Here is a 14,568-nt window from a genome sequence, read left to right on the forward strand (position 1 = left end):
ATGACACAGACATTCAGACTGTAGCATGGATTCTGGGTCTTCTGACCTGACTGCTTCTACTTACCTCCCCCATGTCCTCTAAGGAGCAGCCCCTGCCTTTATGGTCCAAGTTGGAGCTCTAGCTTCCACACCCACATTACAAGCATCAGGATGGAGGAAGGCAGGGAACTGGGCAGAGAGTGCGCCCCAGCTTTCTATCAAGGAAAGCTACCAGCCACTTAACCTATCTAGCTTCAAGAAAGGCTTCCAAATGGACCCCAAGATGCCATGCATTAGTTTAAAGCTCTCCCCAACTCCAACAGCCTAATGGCCTTTCTAGGTTTAAAGCGAGCTAACTTCCTCATTCTATCCTTCATTCCATTCCCAGGCCCAAGCTTTGCTCCCTCTCCCCGGCTTCAAATCCCCCTGCCTCTCAGGGTGGGCTGAAGTATCTGCTCCAGGCCCCCTCGTGTGCTGCTGTACCCGTAACGCTCATAACTCTGCCTCAGTTGGTTGTCTCTGCGTCTTAAATCTACTTAACTTTTGGTGCGAAACCCTGGAGGCCTTTGGGGGTAACCAATCCATCAGGCCACCCTTGCCGTTGCTGGCTTCCATACAGACTGGTCATCCTCTCAAACCTAGGCAGCCATTCTCTCTGTCAGGTGAGTCTCTAGGTCTCTTCTGGAAGACCCGGCCATTTTCTTCCATCCATCCATCCATCCAAAACTCTTAGTGCTAGGTCTCAGTTCTTCCCTGCCGGGGGATCTGTCCCTTTGGCCTGGCCCCTCTCCTCTGTCTGCCTAGAGGTCTCACCCACTGCAAGGCCAGTGCAGTCATCTGGTTCACCTTTGTTCTGTCTCCTTAAAAACCTAAGAGCTTTCTATCCAGGAAGGGAAAACATCAAACTAAGAACAGACAAACAAAAAACTTATGTTCTTCTGTAACACGCTTTAACATGTAATAATCAATAACCTAAGCGTAGGGCCATCTCCTTTGCATCCAGCCAGTCAGCCTCCCTCTTGTTTAACCCTGAGCTTTCAACTCTGACTGTTCCCCGAGAGGGGAAGAAGATGCCTGCAGCAGTCTGAGACAGATAACTGCAGTCCTGAAGTACTTCTCCGAGCGTATGGGGACTGGCTTGCACAGGAGCTCACGTCTGGTGAGACGTCCTTTCAGGCTGCAAGTGTGTGCCCGGCAGAAAGAGTCCCAGTTGCCCCAGTGATGGTGCTATGGGCTCCCAGTGGCCCAGCTGAAGACCGGATCCCAGTCCTGTCTAGCCTGAGCCCGTCAGACCGATGAAAGTGTTGTCATCTGGTCCAGGCTGAAGCTTTTGAAAGTTCTTATTAATTAATTAATTTATTTATTCATTTTAGTGTCCACAGTCCTTATAACTCACACCCAAAGGGTATGGTCATCTATCAGGCTGGATTTTCTTTCTCTTTTTTTTTTTTTTTTTTTTTTTTTTTTTCTGGTACCGGGAATCGAACTCACGACAGGGTCTCGCTATGCAGTTCAGGCTGGCCTTGAGCTCACTTTGTAGCCCAAGCTGACCTCGAACTCGGAAGAGGTTGGATTTTCTTACAGATACCAGGTGTGTTTTTTAAAATCAGGTCTCCGGGTAACAGAGGTTGATGGGCTTTTTGTCCCCCTTTTCAATGTCTTTGAGACGCGCTTGACTGGGCTGTTTCTAGGTGAGGCGACCTTTGGAAGGGCCAAGCCAACTCACTCGTCACGGCTGACGGTCCAGTTTTTCCTCAGTCAAATGTGGAACTCGGAAGGAATTGCTGACAGTCATCTCGTCAGGAAGGAATTGCAGATGTCATCTGACCAGGGCAGGCGTGTCTTGGGGGCCTCTGGCTGAAGGCAGGCAATGGTTAGCTGGAAACAGTTCAATTGGCTGGAAGTAGAGGCGTCCGGAACAGGGGGTGAAGCCATAGGTGCTGGCAGCAACTGTGGCAGCCGATGAGGGTGCCAGGATGGAATTCTCAGGAAGAATGGGCCTCTTTTTTTTCTTTTTTCTTTTCTTTTTTTTTTTTTTGAGACACAAGGAGCCTGGGATATGGCTCAGCAGCACAAGCACCTGCCTTGCAAGTGCAAGGTCCTGAGTTTGATTCCCCGTAAAAATAAAAAGAGAGAGAGAGAGACAGGGAGCAGTTTGGCTTCATTCTTCACTCCATAAAAGCCCTTCTTCCTGCAACCAGGGGCTGTGGGTTTGACCGCTTAGTTCCCATCTCTGACTTCATGCGTGTTGTGTACTCTTGAACGATGAGAGGTCTCTCCCTCAGAGGGAGACCACTCAGATGCCCACCCAGCCGGGCACAAACGGTGAAGAATCCTGGAGCATATTAGCAGATCAGAATGGAAGCCCTGGCCCAGCACTCCCAGAGGCCGAGGCAGCGGGGCTGTGAGTTCAAGGCCAGCCTGGGCTACATAGTGAGTTCAAGGAAAGCCTGGACTACACAGCAAAACCCTGTTTCAATTTAAAAAAAAAAAAAAAAAAAGGAAGTCCTGTGATGGGAAGAGAGTGCAACTAAGGTTTCCACTCCCGGACTCTAAGCTGGTTGCTCTTCTGCTCAAGCACCGCCCATGGTTCCCACCGTCATCATAAGGGCCCTGTGCTCAGCCAGAGGCAGTCAGGGCCTTGGGATCAGAGACCCAGCCCTCCTGCTCCCCCGTCACGCCCACCCATGGCTCCCCAGCTACCCCTGCTGGCGCTCACTGAGACTCAGGCACAGGTGGCAGCACAGTTTATTCCTGAGAGTCTGCAAAGGAGGGTGGGTGGGGTCAGCTGGGTCCCAGGCCAGGCGTTGGGGCTCCCTGCGCCCCGGCGCTCAGCGGCTCCAGCCTCAGCCACAGCCCGCCTTCTGCGCGCAGGATCAGCTCCGGCTTCCTGCGCGGCTCGGCGACGTCGGGCAGGACGCGGAAGCGCAGCAGAGTCAAAGCCAGCGCCACCTTCATCTCGGCCATGGCGAAGGTCTGCCCGATGCAGTTCCTGCGGGCGGGGAAGGGAGGGACCGTGACAGCGCCCGGGACCATCCAGCCCCGTCGTTCCGAACCTGACCCGGGACCCCACCCCACCCTGGTCAACTCCAGGGACAGCGAGGGGCGCTAACGGTGCCTGGACCCGAACTGCGCCTACCCAGCCCTATCCTCGCAAACCTCGCAGGAGCAGCGAGCAGACCTGGACCTCTGTCCATCCACAACTTCCCTGCATTTCCCCCACAGCGTCGCATCTCTTCCCACCGGCCCACCCTGACCTCAGAAGCCCGCTGCCCTCACCTGGACCCCACCGAGAAGGGAATAAAAGCCAGAGGTGACCTCTTCTGTGGATTTTCTGGGTCGAAGCGGGAAGGGTCATAGACCTGGGATATAGCAAGAAGAGGATGCTGGAGTGGGGTCTCTGCTCGCCCAGCCACTCCAGTGGAAGACAGGTGTGGTCCAGCAGAGGGGGAAAAGCTGGCTTCCCATGGTCAGGCCCCAGGGCTTTGGAGGATGGAGAAAAAGAGGAGCAGCACCTCAGGGTCTGGCCAGATCGAAGGGTTGTGATGAATCCCGAAGATACTTATAACACAGATGGTTCCTGTCCGGCAAAAAGAGGCAGTCAGGAGAGGTCCGTGCTGATCCGCAGGACCGCCACCCTGCCCAGGACGACCCTCCCCGGACGCTGTGGGCACCTTTGGGGATGACCCGGGCATCCGGGAGCACAACGTCCTGCGTGCAGCAGCGGGAGACAACAGTGACTGGGGGGTGCAAGCGCAGACTCTCCTTGATGCACATGGTCAGGAAGGGCAGCTGGGCCAGGTCGTCCCTATAGAAATCCCCCCACCCAGCAGTTATTTATGGAGCAAAACCAAAGACTCGCCCTGCCCCATGTCACCCAGTGAGACTGAAGAAAAGAAATGCAGTCTACCAATTTTTAAAACCTATTATAGGGCTGCGGATTTAGCTCAGGGGCACAGTGCCTGCCCGGCAAGCTCAAAGTAGTGAGTTCAATCCCAGGTACCGGGGGAAAAAAAAAAAAAAAAAAAAAAACCCTATTACAATGGCACAGTAAAACATAAAAATAATATTTACAAAACTATGGTACAACAGCAAGAATAGGAAAAAAGGCCGGTAGAAGAGCAAAAAACTCAGAGACAAACACTAATAAGTGAAAACTCAGCACTGGTAGAAACTTCGTGTATTTGTGGACCCACTGACAGATGGCTAGGTGGAAGATGTCCAGACAACTGACAATACGTATACAAAAGAACTGAATCTTTTTCACCTCCATATATAGAATGGAGTCTCCTATGTCTGAAAAGTAAACTAGATAGCTAATTAGTATATCTATCATGTCCAATATTTATTATTTCTTTGCGGTGGGCATTTTCAAAATCCTCTCTTCCTGCGGGGTGTGTTGGCACACACTTGTAATCCCAGCACTCGGGAGGTTGAGGCAGGAGGATCACCTGGGCTACATAGTGAGTTCAAGGCCAGTCTGAACTACATAGTGAGACCCTGTCTCAAAAAATAAAAATCCTCTCTCCTAGCTATTTTGAAATGTGCAGTACATAACTGTTAGCTATAGTCTGTTGGGGACCATTACAAAGTGGCTCTGAGCAGGATTTAATATTAACCAATTGGCTTTCCGTGTGAGTTGTCTAAAGGCTGCACTGAGGACGTCTGGCTTCAACCCCAATTAACTTAAAGGAGACGGTAGCTGCAGGCATCTCACTCCTGCTGTGAAGGCCTTCCTGGAGATAACGTAGTTCTCCTAAATTAAGATAATGTATTACTTGGAAAAGTCCTGCCCAGATGCCTGGGTTTTCTTGAGTATCCTCCTCCTTTGTTTGTAAACCAAGTAAATATGGGCCGCCCAGAGCAGTCTTGGGCTAACTCAGAGAATACTGAAGCTATAAGGGAGTTAGTCCCTCCCGGTCCCCTAAAATCATTACCACCGTCTGACTTATTTAAGCCTTCACTGTCCACTCACTTGGGAGATTTCAGGCCTGATCAGCCTGCAGTAACTTAGGGTTATTTAACCCAGTTTTCGATAACAGTCACCCTTCTGTGCAGAATAGAATTATTCCTCCTAAGTGTAACTTTGTATCCATTTAGTAACTCTTTCTATCCCTTTACCTTCTTCCTAACTAATTAAGAAAAAAATAATAATAAAGCTCAAGCAAAATAACATTTTGGTCACCTAGCAGTAGTAATGTTTTTAAGAATTAAAAAAAATGTAAGACAAGAAAAGACAAATATGCATGAACATGAAGGATTTCTGTGTAATGACAGGTACCATGGACTACATTAACAATCAGATGAGATACTCACATGTCTACAGTCAATACATAGATTTAGAACAATATACATTACACACAAAAAATTCCAGAAAATTAACATGCAAGAGGACAGGTGACTCAGGAGAAAAACAGACAAAGATATAATGTCGGAATTGACAGAGATCACACACAACATTTCCCTTGCTAATCCATCTAGGACTTATTCCCACTAGGCGATAATGGCAGAATCGGTGAAACATTTTCCCCCATCCCCAGAGAGCAAAGCCGTGAGAGGGAGCCTGACTCACCATTCAATCTCTTCAGGCTCACGCCCCCTCAGGAGCTCTCGCACCTCCTGCCGGCAGCGCTCCTGGTACTCCGGGTGCCTCGCCAGGTTGTACAGGATCCAGGAGAGACCACTGGCCGTGGTGTCATGGCCTGAGCAACAGCAGGGCAGCCTTGGGTCTCTGAGCTGCTTCAGCACCAATCACAGTGTGGACAGCGCCCGTCCCCTGAGACCCCGGGGAGGAAGCGGTTGTGGGAAGCATGGACAGATCCACGGTCGACCGACCACATCCCTCAGATGGAGAGACCGTGCACAGTCTGGACTTCCACACTGGAGCCCTCACCTCCAAACATGAAGGTGTCAGCCTCTGCTCGTATGTCCTCATCTGACAGCTCCTTTCCATCTTCATCCTGGAGAGAAGGCAAGACCCTCAGATCACACTAGGTCTGAGGGCTCCTGAGTCTAACCTGAAATAGGCCATGAAGACCCAACACCCAGGCAGCATCCCTCCCTTGTCATCCCCAGAGCCTGCTGCACAGGGCTCCTCCTTTGTCTCCTGCCCCCTATTTACTCCTTCTAGGCAGCCATCTACACAGTCACTCCTAAAACCTACCTCTGCTTGTCTCTCCCTTCCTCAGGAACCTTCTATGGCTCCTCAGTACCCTCTCAGGCAAATTCAACTTCTTCTATCAGACATTAAACATCAAGGTCCATGCTCCTCTTAAATTGAAGAAAGCCCACCTTGGCCAGCAGGAGCACATCGATGAAGTCCAAAGTCTTAGACTTAGCCTTGGCCTTGAGAAAGTCATCAACACCCTGGCTGGCGAGAGTGCGCCGCCGCTCCTGGATGACAGCATCTGTGAAGTTGTGCACCAGGTCACAGGCCCTGTGGAACCGCTGCCCGTCAGAAGTGAGGTAGTACAAGAAGTCCATGTACTGGAAGAGCTGGTGGTGCCGTTTGACTACAAGGGAGCTGAGCTCCAAGATGGCAGCAATGTATTCACTGGGATGCCTGCAGGACCAAGGCAAAAAGACAGAGCAACTCCTTAATAGCCAAGAGACCCTGGAGCACCTCCCAGCCGGACTCCAACGTCTGGTACTGCCCATTCCTCCTCGGCTTCTTCCAAATCTTTTCCATGTTCTCCGCCAGGCTCAGACCCCGTCTCCAGATCTCCTTGCATCCTGTGTCTCCTTGACAGTCTGTCCTCTATCAAGTCAAACACCCACGCTCAGCTCTGACAGTGACTCTCATCTCCTTAGACACCATCCATGGGTTCCTAGAACCCTCAGGGTCAGGTTCACACCTCTTTGACAGGCTTGTCAATGCCCTCAAGACCTAGCCACTGCCTGTCTCTCCACCGTCATCTCCCAGGTGCCTCCTCACTCCCTGTTGCATAGACTGTGCTCCTGCGAGCCCCCTTGCCTTTATTCAAACAATCCCACCTACCTGGAAGGACCATTCTCCCTTCCCTTCCCTGTCACTCAATGCCACGTCCGACCCACCTCCTCCAAGGAGTATCTTCTGGTCCCTCTGGACAGTCCTCCCTCCCCACCTCCTTCCTTGGCTCCATGGCTCAGGGTCCCAGCCCAGGGAAAGGACTCACTCCTGACAGTTGCTGTCAAAGCTGAACACGCATTTCTGCAGGCTGTCCAGGGTCATCAGGCTGATGTGCTCAAACATGTCCAGGCGGGCGCTGCCCTGGGAGACCAGGCGCTGCCACTTGGCCTGGCCAGAGAAGCGGACAGAGATGGGAGTGGGCCTTGGCTCCCTGAGCCCCTCCCCAACTCCAAACAGCCTGCTGACCCCCAGGAGGACCAGGGTTTGGTGGGAGCAGATGCTGCTACTGTTCAGAGACAAAGATCCAAGCAATGGTTAAATTGATCTGCCTTGCGTTAGATAAACCAGGAAAGGTATGACAAACTCTCTAATCTCTTTGACCCTGGGTTTCATCATCCATAATATGGCAATCATAAACATCTCTGCTTTATAGCAGTGTGAAAATTACATCAGAGCATAAATCATGGAACTGGCATGCTATTCCTGGTATACAGTAAATGCTCAAAAACCATTGGCTATCATAGCCTCTTCATCATTAGCATAGGGGCAGATGAATGGAGAAATGTCCACAGTTTTTCTTTTCCCTTTTTTTTTTTTTTTTTTTAAGTTTTAAATTTTTTTTTTTTTTTTTTTGGTACTGGAAATCGAACTCTTCACCTCAGGCTTGCCAGGCAAGCGCTTATGCCACTAAGCTATATCCCCGGCCCTGTTTTTCATCCTCCCTCTACCCTACATTTTTGCAGTGAGACTTTACAGCCTCTTCCATTAGGAGGTGATGCCTGTTTCTCCATCTCTTGAATCTGACCTGCACTTGAGACTTGCTTTAGCCAAGAGAAGAAGGCATAATCATGGTGGACTAGTTCTGGTCCCAGGTATCGAGAGGCACTGAATGTTGCTGTTCCCTCTCTTGGAACCCAGGCTCTGCCATGCTAGCCAGCCCAGGCCATGCTCCTGAAAGATTGTTTGCGTTGAGTTTCTAGAACTTTTGTGAGGGACACTAGAAACTAAGGCCTGAGTACCTACTACATGCTGGGCATATGACTTCATGTGGGCTAGAGATTATTATTCCCATTTTACAGATGAGAAAACCAAGTCTTAGAGAAGGAAAGAAAGGGTGCCCAAGTCACCCAGCAGAAGCAGGGCTACAGACCAGATCTGTCTGAAGCTATACCCCTTTCCCAAAGCTCCACTGAACCCTAAGCTGGAGAAACTCACGTGCATGACATTCACACTCTTATTAAAAATCTGCACATAGGACTTCAGGATGTCAAAGTGGAAGGCAGGTGTCAGCATGCGACGGTGGCGGCTCCACTTGTCACCAGCACTCAGCAAGAGCCCATCCCCTGGTGGGGCAGCCATGGGTGGTGGGCAAAGGCAGCTCGTTCCCCTGGCCCCCCAGGTTGTCCCTGAGCCCCTCCACCTGCAGGTACTCACCCAGCCAGGGTCTCAGGAATCTGTAGAAGACCGTGTCCTTGGGTGCAACCGTAGCTGACATGAAGGAGAACCATCAGGGGCCACAGAATCCACTAGGAAATGGAAGCTCCCAGCCAAGGCTCCGCATTTCCTCCCTCCCAGCTCAGCATGGCAGGAAGGGATCCAGGGACAGAGGAAGCAGGGAAGAGGGGGATGCAAGGAGGGAACTAGACCAAGAAGCGGCAGCCAGTAAAGCAAAGGCACACATGTCCCGGCGTGCCTTGACACAACACCTACATGGTCCCACATACTCTGTGACACCGAGCACAGCTCAGCACTCTACAGCACACCTTTCAAGGACCTAGGACACCCTGTCTGTCCCATTACTCTGTGGCATCTCCTGACATACAGTGGAGCATAGGACATGAATGCAACATGTGTTATCATGACTTGTTATGGATGCAACATACATGGCCTGCCCTAACATGACACATGGCCTGACATGGACCTGAGACAGTTTGTCATGACCTAAGTGTGCCCTACAGATGAGTCCTAAACAGGACTCAGTATGGCCCTGTTAATGTCCCAGGTAGCCCTTAGCCTCCCTCAGGACGCTCCTCCACTCTATACCAAGCATTAAATGCTTAGGATCAAGGGCTGCTTCATCCTTAAAGAGACCAGAGGGTGCTGCCCTTCCTTGTATGCTGAGCTCCACCCACCACAAAGAGCGTCCATTGCCCCTACAGCCCCTCGAGCAGCCCCAGAGCCCACTAATGACCGTGGACTAGTCTAAGGTCTGTTGGATCTTCCTCTATGATACTCTGATACTCCCTCCCAAATCGACCTCCAGTTTAGGCCCGCTTCCACCAGAGGCAGCTAAGGTGCACAAGAACGCACAGAACTAGCAAGGAGGCCTTGGTATTCTCATTTTTTTTGTTTTGTTTTGTTTTTGTTTTTTCTCCGGTACCGGGAACTGAACTCACGACCTTGCGCTTGCCAGGCAGGCGCTTTGCCGCTGAGCTAAATCCCCAGCCCCAAGCCTTGGTATTCTCTATGGCCTTGAGAAGTCATGGTGCCTCCCTGAGCTTCCAGGAACTGCCCATCTCACCTGGATCCTGCTGGATGGACGTGTCCTCCTTTCTAGCACCCTCCCCCTTCTTCTGAAACCAGCAGCTCATACCTCTCCCTGTCCCAACCCAAGCAGCGGAGGGTGGCCATCGCCACCACGAACTGGGCTTACAGCCACAAGCCTCAGGTACTGGATAAAGAACTGATCCTATTCCCAACCAGGCAAATTTAAGAGAATCCTGAAACTCTTTTGGAAGTAGTAGGAATTCTCCCTGGGGATTGAACTTCTAGGACTCATCTTTACCAGCACAAGCATGAAGCCATCACAGAAGGAAACAGAGCTAAGATATTAAGACTCCCGGTGGCTTTGTTGCAAGACCCGGACCCAGCCATGGCTGGAGACCACATTCCTTGGACTTTACTATCAATAGATTTGCTTTCTGTGCTTAGACCACACAGAGTTGAGTTTCCATGACTCACAACCAAAAGAGACCTCAGCAACCAGGAAGAACCAGGGACCTGTCTGGGGTCATCCGGAAGGTTGGAGGCAGAGATACGGTCTCTGCTGGTGCTTCCCCTTCCCCTGCCCAGCCTGTGCAGGGATAAGAATGACTAGGAGCAGAGCCAAGGAAGAGCCAAGCCAGGGCTTGGGGTTCTGACTGATACCTGGGGCCTGAAGCAAGGGAGCAATGAACTTAGGGTGGATGAGCCTCAGGACTGGGTAGACGGGCCCGACCCACCAGAGGTGGACATCGCGGAAGTTGTGGCCCAGGTCCTCCATCAGCTTCATGCCTTCCTCGTTGTTCTTTGCCTGAGGAAGGAGAGACTAAGAAAAGTCTCCGCAGGGACCTCAGATGCTACCACTGCCCACTCCATCTCTCTGTTCGCTCCACCCCCACCCCTCTGGTCCCTATTACCTGCATCGTTTATCTACGCCTCTCACCGAGGCAACTTCTATTGGTCCATATCTGTCTCTTTTGGTATCTCTCTCTGTCTGTGTGCCTCTCCCGGACTCCTAACTCCTTTTATCTGTTTCCTTCCTAGATAGATGGATGATAGGTAGATGATGATGATGATGATAGATAGATAGATAGATAGATAGACAGACAGATAGGTAGATGAGATATATTGATGAGATAGATACACAGAATATACATAGATATAGACATAAGAGACACAGACAGGGATACACAGATTGTTGATAAATAGGTTTCCTAGATTATAGTTTTACAGATAAATAGATGAGATGAAAAACAGAGAAGGATATACAGTTAATAGGTAAGAGAGAAGAGATAAGGAGGTACAGAAGATGGACAGATAAGACATGCCACATAAGATAGATAGGTAGATTTTATGATAGTGATAGGAAGAGAAGATAAAATAGATCAGAAGGACAGATACAGCTAGGTGTGGTGGTGCATGCCTGTAATTCCAGCACTCAGAGGGCTGAGGCAGGAGAATCACCACAGGACGGAGGCCAGCCCAGACTACACAGTGAGTTCAAGGCCAGCCTGAACTACACAGTGAGACCCTGTCTCAAAAAAAAAAAAAAAAAAGCCAACTATAGGTACATGTGCATGTGTGCACGCATTTCCTTACTCCCTATTTATCTGTCCCTCGCTATGTGTCTTTTGCTCCATTATTTCTCTCACTCTTTCTGCTATCTGTTTCTTCCTCTCCCTGTCCTGCTCTATGAGTATGTCCCTCTTTCTTTGGCTCTGATTCTCTCTCTTCCTCTGTGTGTGTGCGCCTGCGTGTGTGTCTCTCCCCCACAACACCTTACCATTCACCCCACTCAGACTCAGACACAGAATAAACTCACAGTTCATTTCCCTCTCTTCAACTCTCTCCCTTATCTCTAGCTCCAGCATAGCCCCGGCCACTAGCTCTGGCCGAGCATCTTCCCGGCTTTGCAGCAAACACGCTTGGGCTCCCTCCCTCCAATCTGGGTTTCCAGCTCTGGGGAGATATGAGAAATTCACTTTGGGGAGGAACTGATGGTCAGCTCAGGAACTGGACCCACATGTAAGGAGGAGCCTCCAGGACAGAGAAGGTGAAGGAGGGTTAGGACCCTGTGGGATCCCTTATGAAAAGGTCAGGGGAAAGAGAAGCCAGCAGTGGAGACAGAGGGGCCACAGGGAGCCTGGGGGAGAGCAGGCGAGGGTGTCATCCTGGAACCAGAAGAGGTTTGTGGAGAGACACAGAAGTCAGCCCAGCAGAGAGCTGCTAGCAGGTGGCAAGATGGGGCTGGGAGGTGTCCGTGGGATTTAGAGGCTTGGAGAACACAAGCGATGGGGTGGAGACAAGGTGAGTAGCGAACAAGGACAGGGGAGCCATGAATGAAAGCGAGTCTTTGTCCGCGAGGAGATGGCACAGCAAGCAGATGACAGGCTCGATGCAGGAGGAGGCGCGTCTGAAGTGAGTGGGTAGGAACTGCCACGTGACCTATCTGGTGTTGTGACTGTCTCCAGCACTGTCATGGGGAAGACATCAAAAGATGCAGGTAGCTGAGCTGGTTGAAGGCCAAGGTTTTCCAAACATCCATGAAGGAAAGCCCCACAGGAGAAGGACTTCAGCCCTCATGATGGGAATCTGAGCTAGATGTGGTCAAGGAAGGAGGACTGCAAGCAAGCTGTAGGACTGGGACGTAGAGGGGCTGGAAGTCCCGGGAGATAAGCAGTGGTGGTGAACCGGGAAGCTGGGAAGACACAGAGTTTAATCAACAGCTTTGGAGGTGATGCCCTCAGGGGTGACGGCAAAGTTCAAGTTAGGACGACACAGCACAGAGCAAGGTCCCTCTGGGGATGAGACTAGGATGGCAAGTGTGGAGCCCCGGGCAGTGGAGCCATTATGGCAGAGTGAGCCCTCTGAAAAAGAGTGGTTGGAGTGAGGGTGCTGCCCAGGGACAGGGTGCATGCCTCATCCATACGACAGACCCTGGGTTCAATCCCTACTACGACAGAGACAGGGAGAGAGGGATCAGCTTTTAGCCAAATTGGGTGGGACGGGTGTCCACTGATCCATCTTTGGGTGGAGGGAAGGTAAGGAGGGGAAAACCCTGAGGCACTGGAGGGGAAGTGCCCACACTTCTCCTATCTCAGAGGTGCCCCTTTGGGTAGGGTGGGAGGGTCTTGGCTCATTTCCACGGTGTGACAGCCTGGAGAGACGCAGGCACTGGCCTGGAGTCGACAGAGATGAACAGGCAGTGCGTAGCCCTGGGACAGTGCCCCTGCGGGGACCTTAAATCCAGACGTGAAAACTACAGACAATGAAGACAGTGGGTCTCTTCTCTGCATGGCCTACTTTGGGGGCTCCCCCCAAGTAGAGAGGAATGCATTCATACGGGGAGCAGAGGCAGAAATATGGCCCAAAGCAGCTGGGGGAAGGGAAGGGGAAAAAAGAAAGGCCTGGGGTTATGAGGAAGAGCAAAGCAGACATGATGATGGGGTGAGCAAAAAGGGGTCCCTGAGCTTTCCTCGTTCCTCTGCCACCCTAGACTCCAGCCAGCACCCCAACTCCCAGCCCCCTGGTTCCCTTCCTGACCCCTCAGGAATCCACCACCCAGACACCCCAGGCCTCTTCTGCTGCCACACTCACCATACCCAGGTGACCCCAAAACCAGTTCCTTCTGGGAGGCTGTGGGAAACATCGGAGGCGGCAGCAGTAGTCATAGTAGGCATAGATCCGGGCCAGAATTCGGGCCAAGAGCCAGGAAGCCCCAACCAGCAAGGGGAGCTGCCACAGGGAGGCTGCCACCGGCCCCAGTCCCGGCCAGGACAGGCTCAGCTGGGTCATCCTGGACGCAGAGAGGGCACAGAGGGGGCTCCCAAGTGCCAAGGAAAGGGACAGGGACCCTGGAGAGGGGCAGGGACTGGGAGAGTTGGGGGAGGACAAGGAGGTAAAAGGAGACCCAAGGACTGAAGGAAGAAAAGGCAGAGGGGAGAGGAGGAGAACAACATGGGGGCGGGGACGGAGGGGGTGAGAAAGAGACAAACAGCGAGGTGGGGGAGAAGTTGTTCAGAATGCAAACTGGTTCAACCAGGAGCACAGAGGAAAGGCCAGGGGCTCAGCTACCCAGAAACTACACTGTTCTGGGCAGTTCCCTCCCTGGGGAGCCCCCTCCGCACCCCACGTCGGAACCTTCCTTCCACCCCCCGCCTGGTACCTTCTGTGAGAAACGACCTGAGAGTTACAAGCTCCTCTCCCCTCCTCTAGAACGTCTAGCTCCAGCTCAGGGCCTCCAGCACGCTGTGGAAGGCTGGGCCAGGGCTGAGCCGGGCTGGGCCAATCCCCACAGACCCAGCTGCTCCTCCCCACCTGGCAGGAGGCCAAGACTCCAAGGCCGGAAGGCTGGTGTAGTGGGAGCAGCCTCAGGGTCACAGGCAGGGTGAATGGAGCCTCAAGACTCAGATGACTCTTAGCCCCCGTGTTTACAGCAGCACCCGCCCTTCCAAGGCCAGGGTACAGCGGAGAAAAGCAAGAACCAGAGGGTTCGGGTGCTAGGAGACCAAGGCCAGCCCAAATCTGCTCCCAAAAATCTGAGCTCCTCTCCAAGTGTGGGCTGGGAGGACTGTACCCACCACTTCTCAGTGCAAAATTAGGAGGCTCAGAGAAGCTGGGCGTGGTGATCCCAGCACTCGGGAGGCTGATGGCGGGAGGGCGGGGATGGTGGAAAGCTCAAGGCCAACCTGAACTACACAGCAAGACCCTGTGTTAAGGTTTGTATCTAGATGACCTCCTGCACTCACAGGAGGGTTTGAGGGAGGTGACTGGATAATGGAAGCAAGATGCTCATTGGTGGAGGAAGTGGGTCCCTGGGGGCAAGGCCTGGAAGGGTCTATCTCCCTCCTGCTTCCTTGTTAGCACGCTCCTTCCTGCTGCCCCACCGGAATCCCCCCTCCTCGGAGCCAGCTCACAGTGGACTGAAAAAGATCGACTAACTGTGAGGCGAAACAGACCTATTCTTCCCTCAAGTGTAGATGTCAGATACTTTGTTCTAG

At 52.1% G+C, this 14,568-nt stretch overlaps 1 protein-coding gene across 3 annotated transcripts; it reads right to left on the reverse strand.

Annotated features, from left to right (window-relative positions):
* Positions 1 to 2,709: 2,709 nt before the first annotated feature.
* On the reverse strand, positions 2,710 to 13,840 carry LOC102003981 (cytochrome P450 4F6-like). 3 transcript variants are annotated; one of them, XM_013505320.1, is made up of 13 exons: positions 13,734 to 13,840; positions 13,166 to 13,485; positions 10,235 to 10,379; positions 8,522 to 8,575; positions 8,303 to 8,430; positions 7,134 to 7,255; positions 6,271 to 6,541; positions 5,873 to 5,939; positions 5,552 to 5,681; positions 3,654 to 3,787; positions 3,495 to 3,559; positions 3,259 to 3,341; positions 2,710 to 2,971 (listed from the first exon to the last, which is right to left on the reverse strand). In XM_013505320.1, the coding sequence occupies exons 2-13, from the start codon at positions 13,361 to 13,363 to the stop codon at positions 2,764 to 2,766; spliced, it is 1,605 nt and encodes a 534-aa protein (XP_013360774.1). In that variant the 5' UTR covers positions 13,364 to 13,485; positions 13,734 to 13,840; the 3' UTR covers positions 2,710 to 2,763. The 3 variants fall into 3 exon arrangements, with proteins under 3 accessions (XP_013360774.1, XP_005406120.1, XP_013360775.1); XM_005406063.2 differs by having other exon boundaries at positions 13,166 to 13,364; positions 13,734 to 13,839; XM_013505321.1 differs by lacking the exon at positions 13,166 to 13,485 and having other exon boundaries at positions 13,734 to 13,836.
* Between the last annotated feature and the right edge of the window lie 728 nt (positions 13,841 to 14,568).

Source organism: Chinchilla lanigera, unplaced genomic scaffold (genome assembly GCF_000276665.1).
Source record: "Chinchilla lanigera isolate Chin_1 unplaced genomic scaffold, ChiLan1.0 scaffold00094, whole genome shotgun sequence".
NCBI lineage: Eukaryota > Metazoa > Chordata > Mammalia > Rodentia > Chinchillidae > Chinchilla > Chinchilla lanigera.

What these genes read in the sequence shown, in the direction of transcription:
- LOC102003981 (XM_013505320.1), bottom strand. Translation starts at nt 13,363, where the DNA reads ATGACCCAGCTGAGCCTGTCCTGGCCGGGACTGGGGCCGGTGGCAGCC. An exon ending in TCCCTTGCTTCAGGCCCCAG is followed by an intron (nt 8,576 to 10,234) that starts GTATCAGTCAGA and finishes CCTTCATGTCAG; the next exon opens with CTACGGTTGCACCCAAGGAC. An exon ending in ATGTGCTCCTGCTGGCCAAG is followed by an intron (nt 5,940 to 6,270) that starts GTGGGCTTTCTT and finishes CCTTCTCTCCAG; the next exon opens with GATGAAGATGGAAAGGAGCT.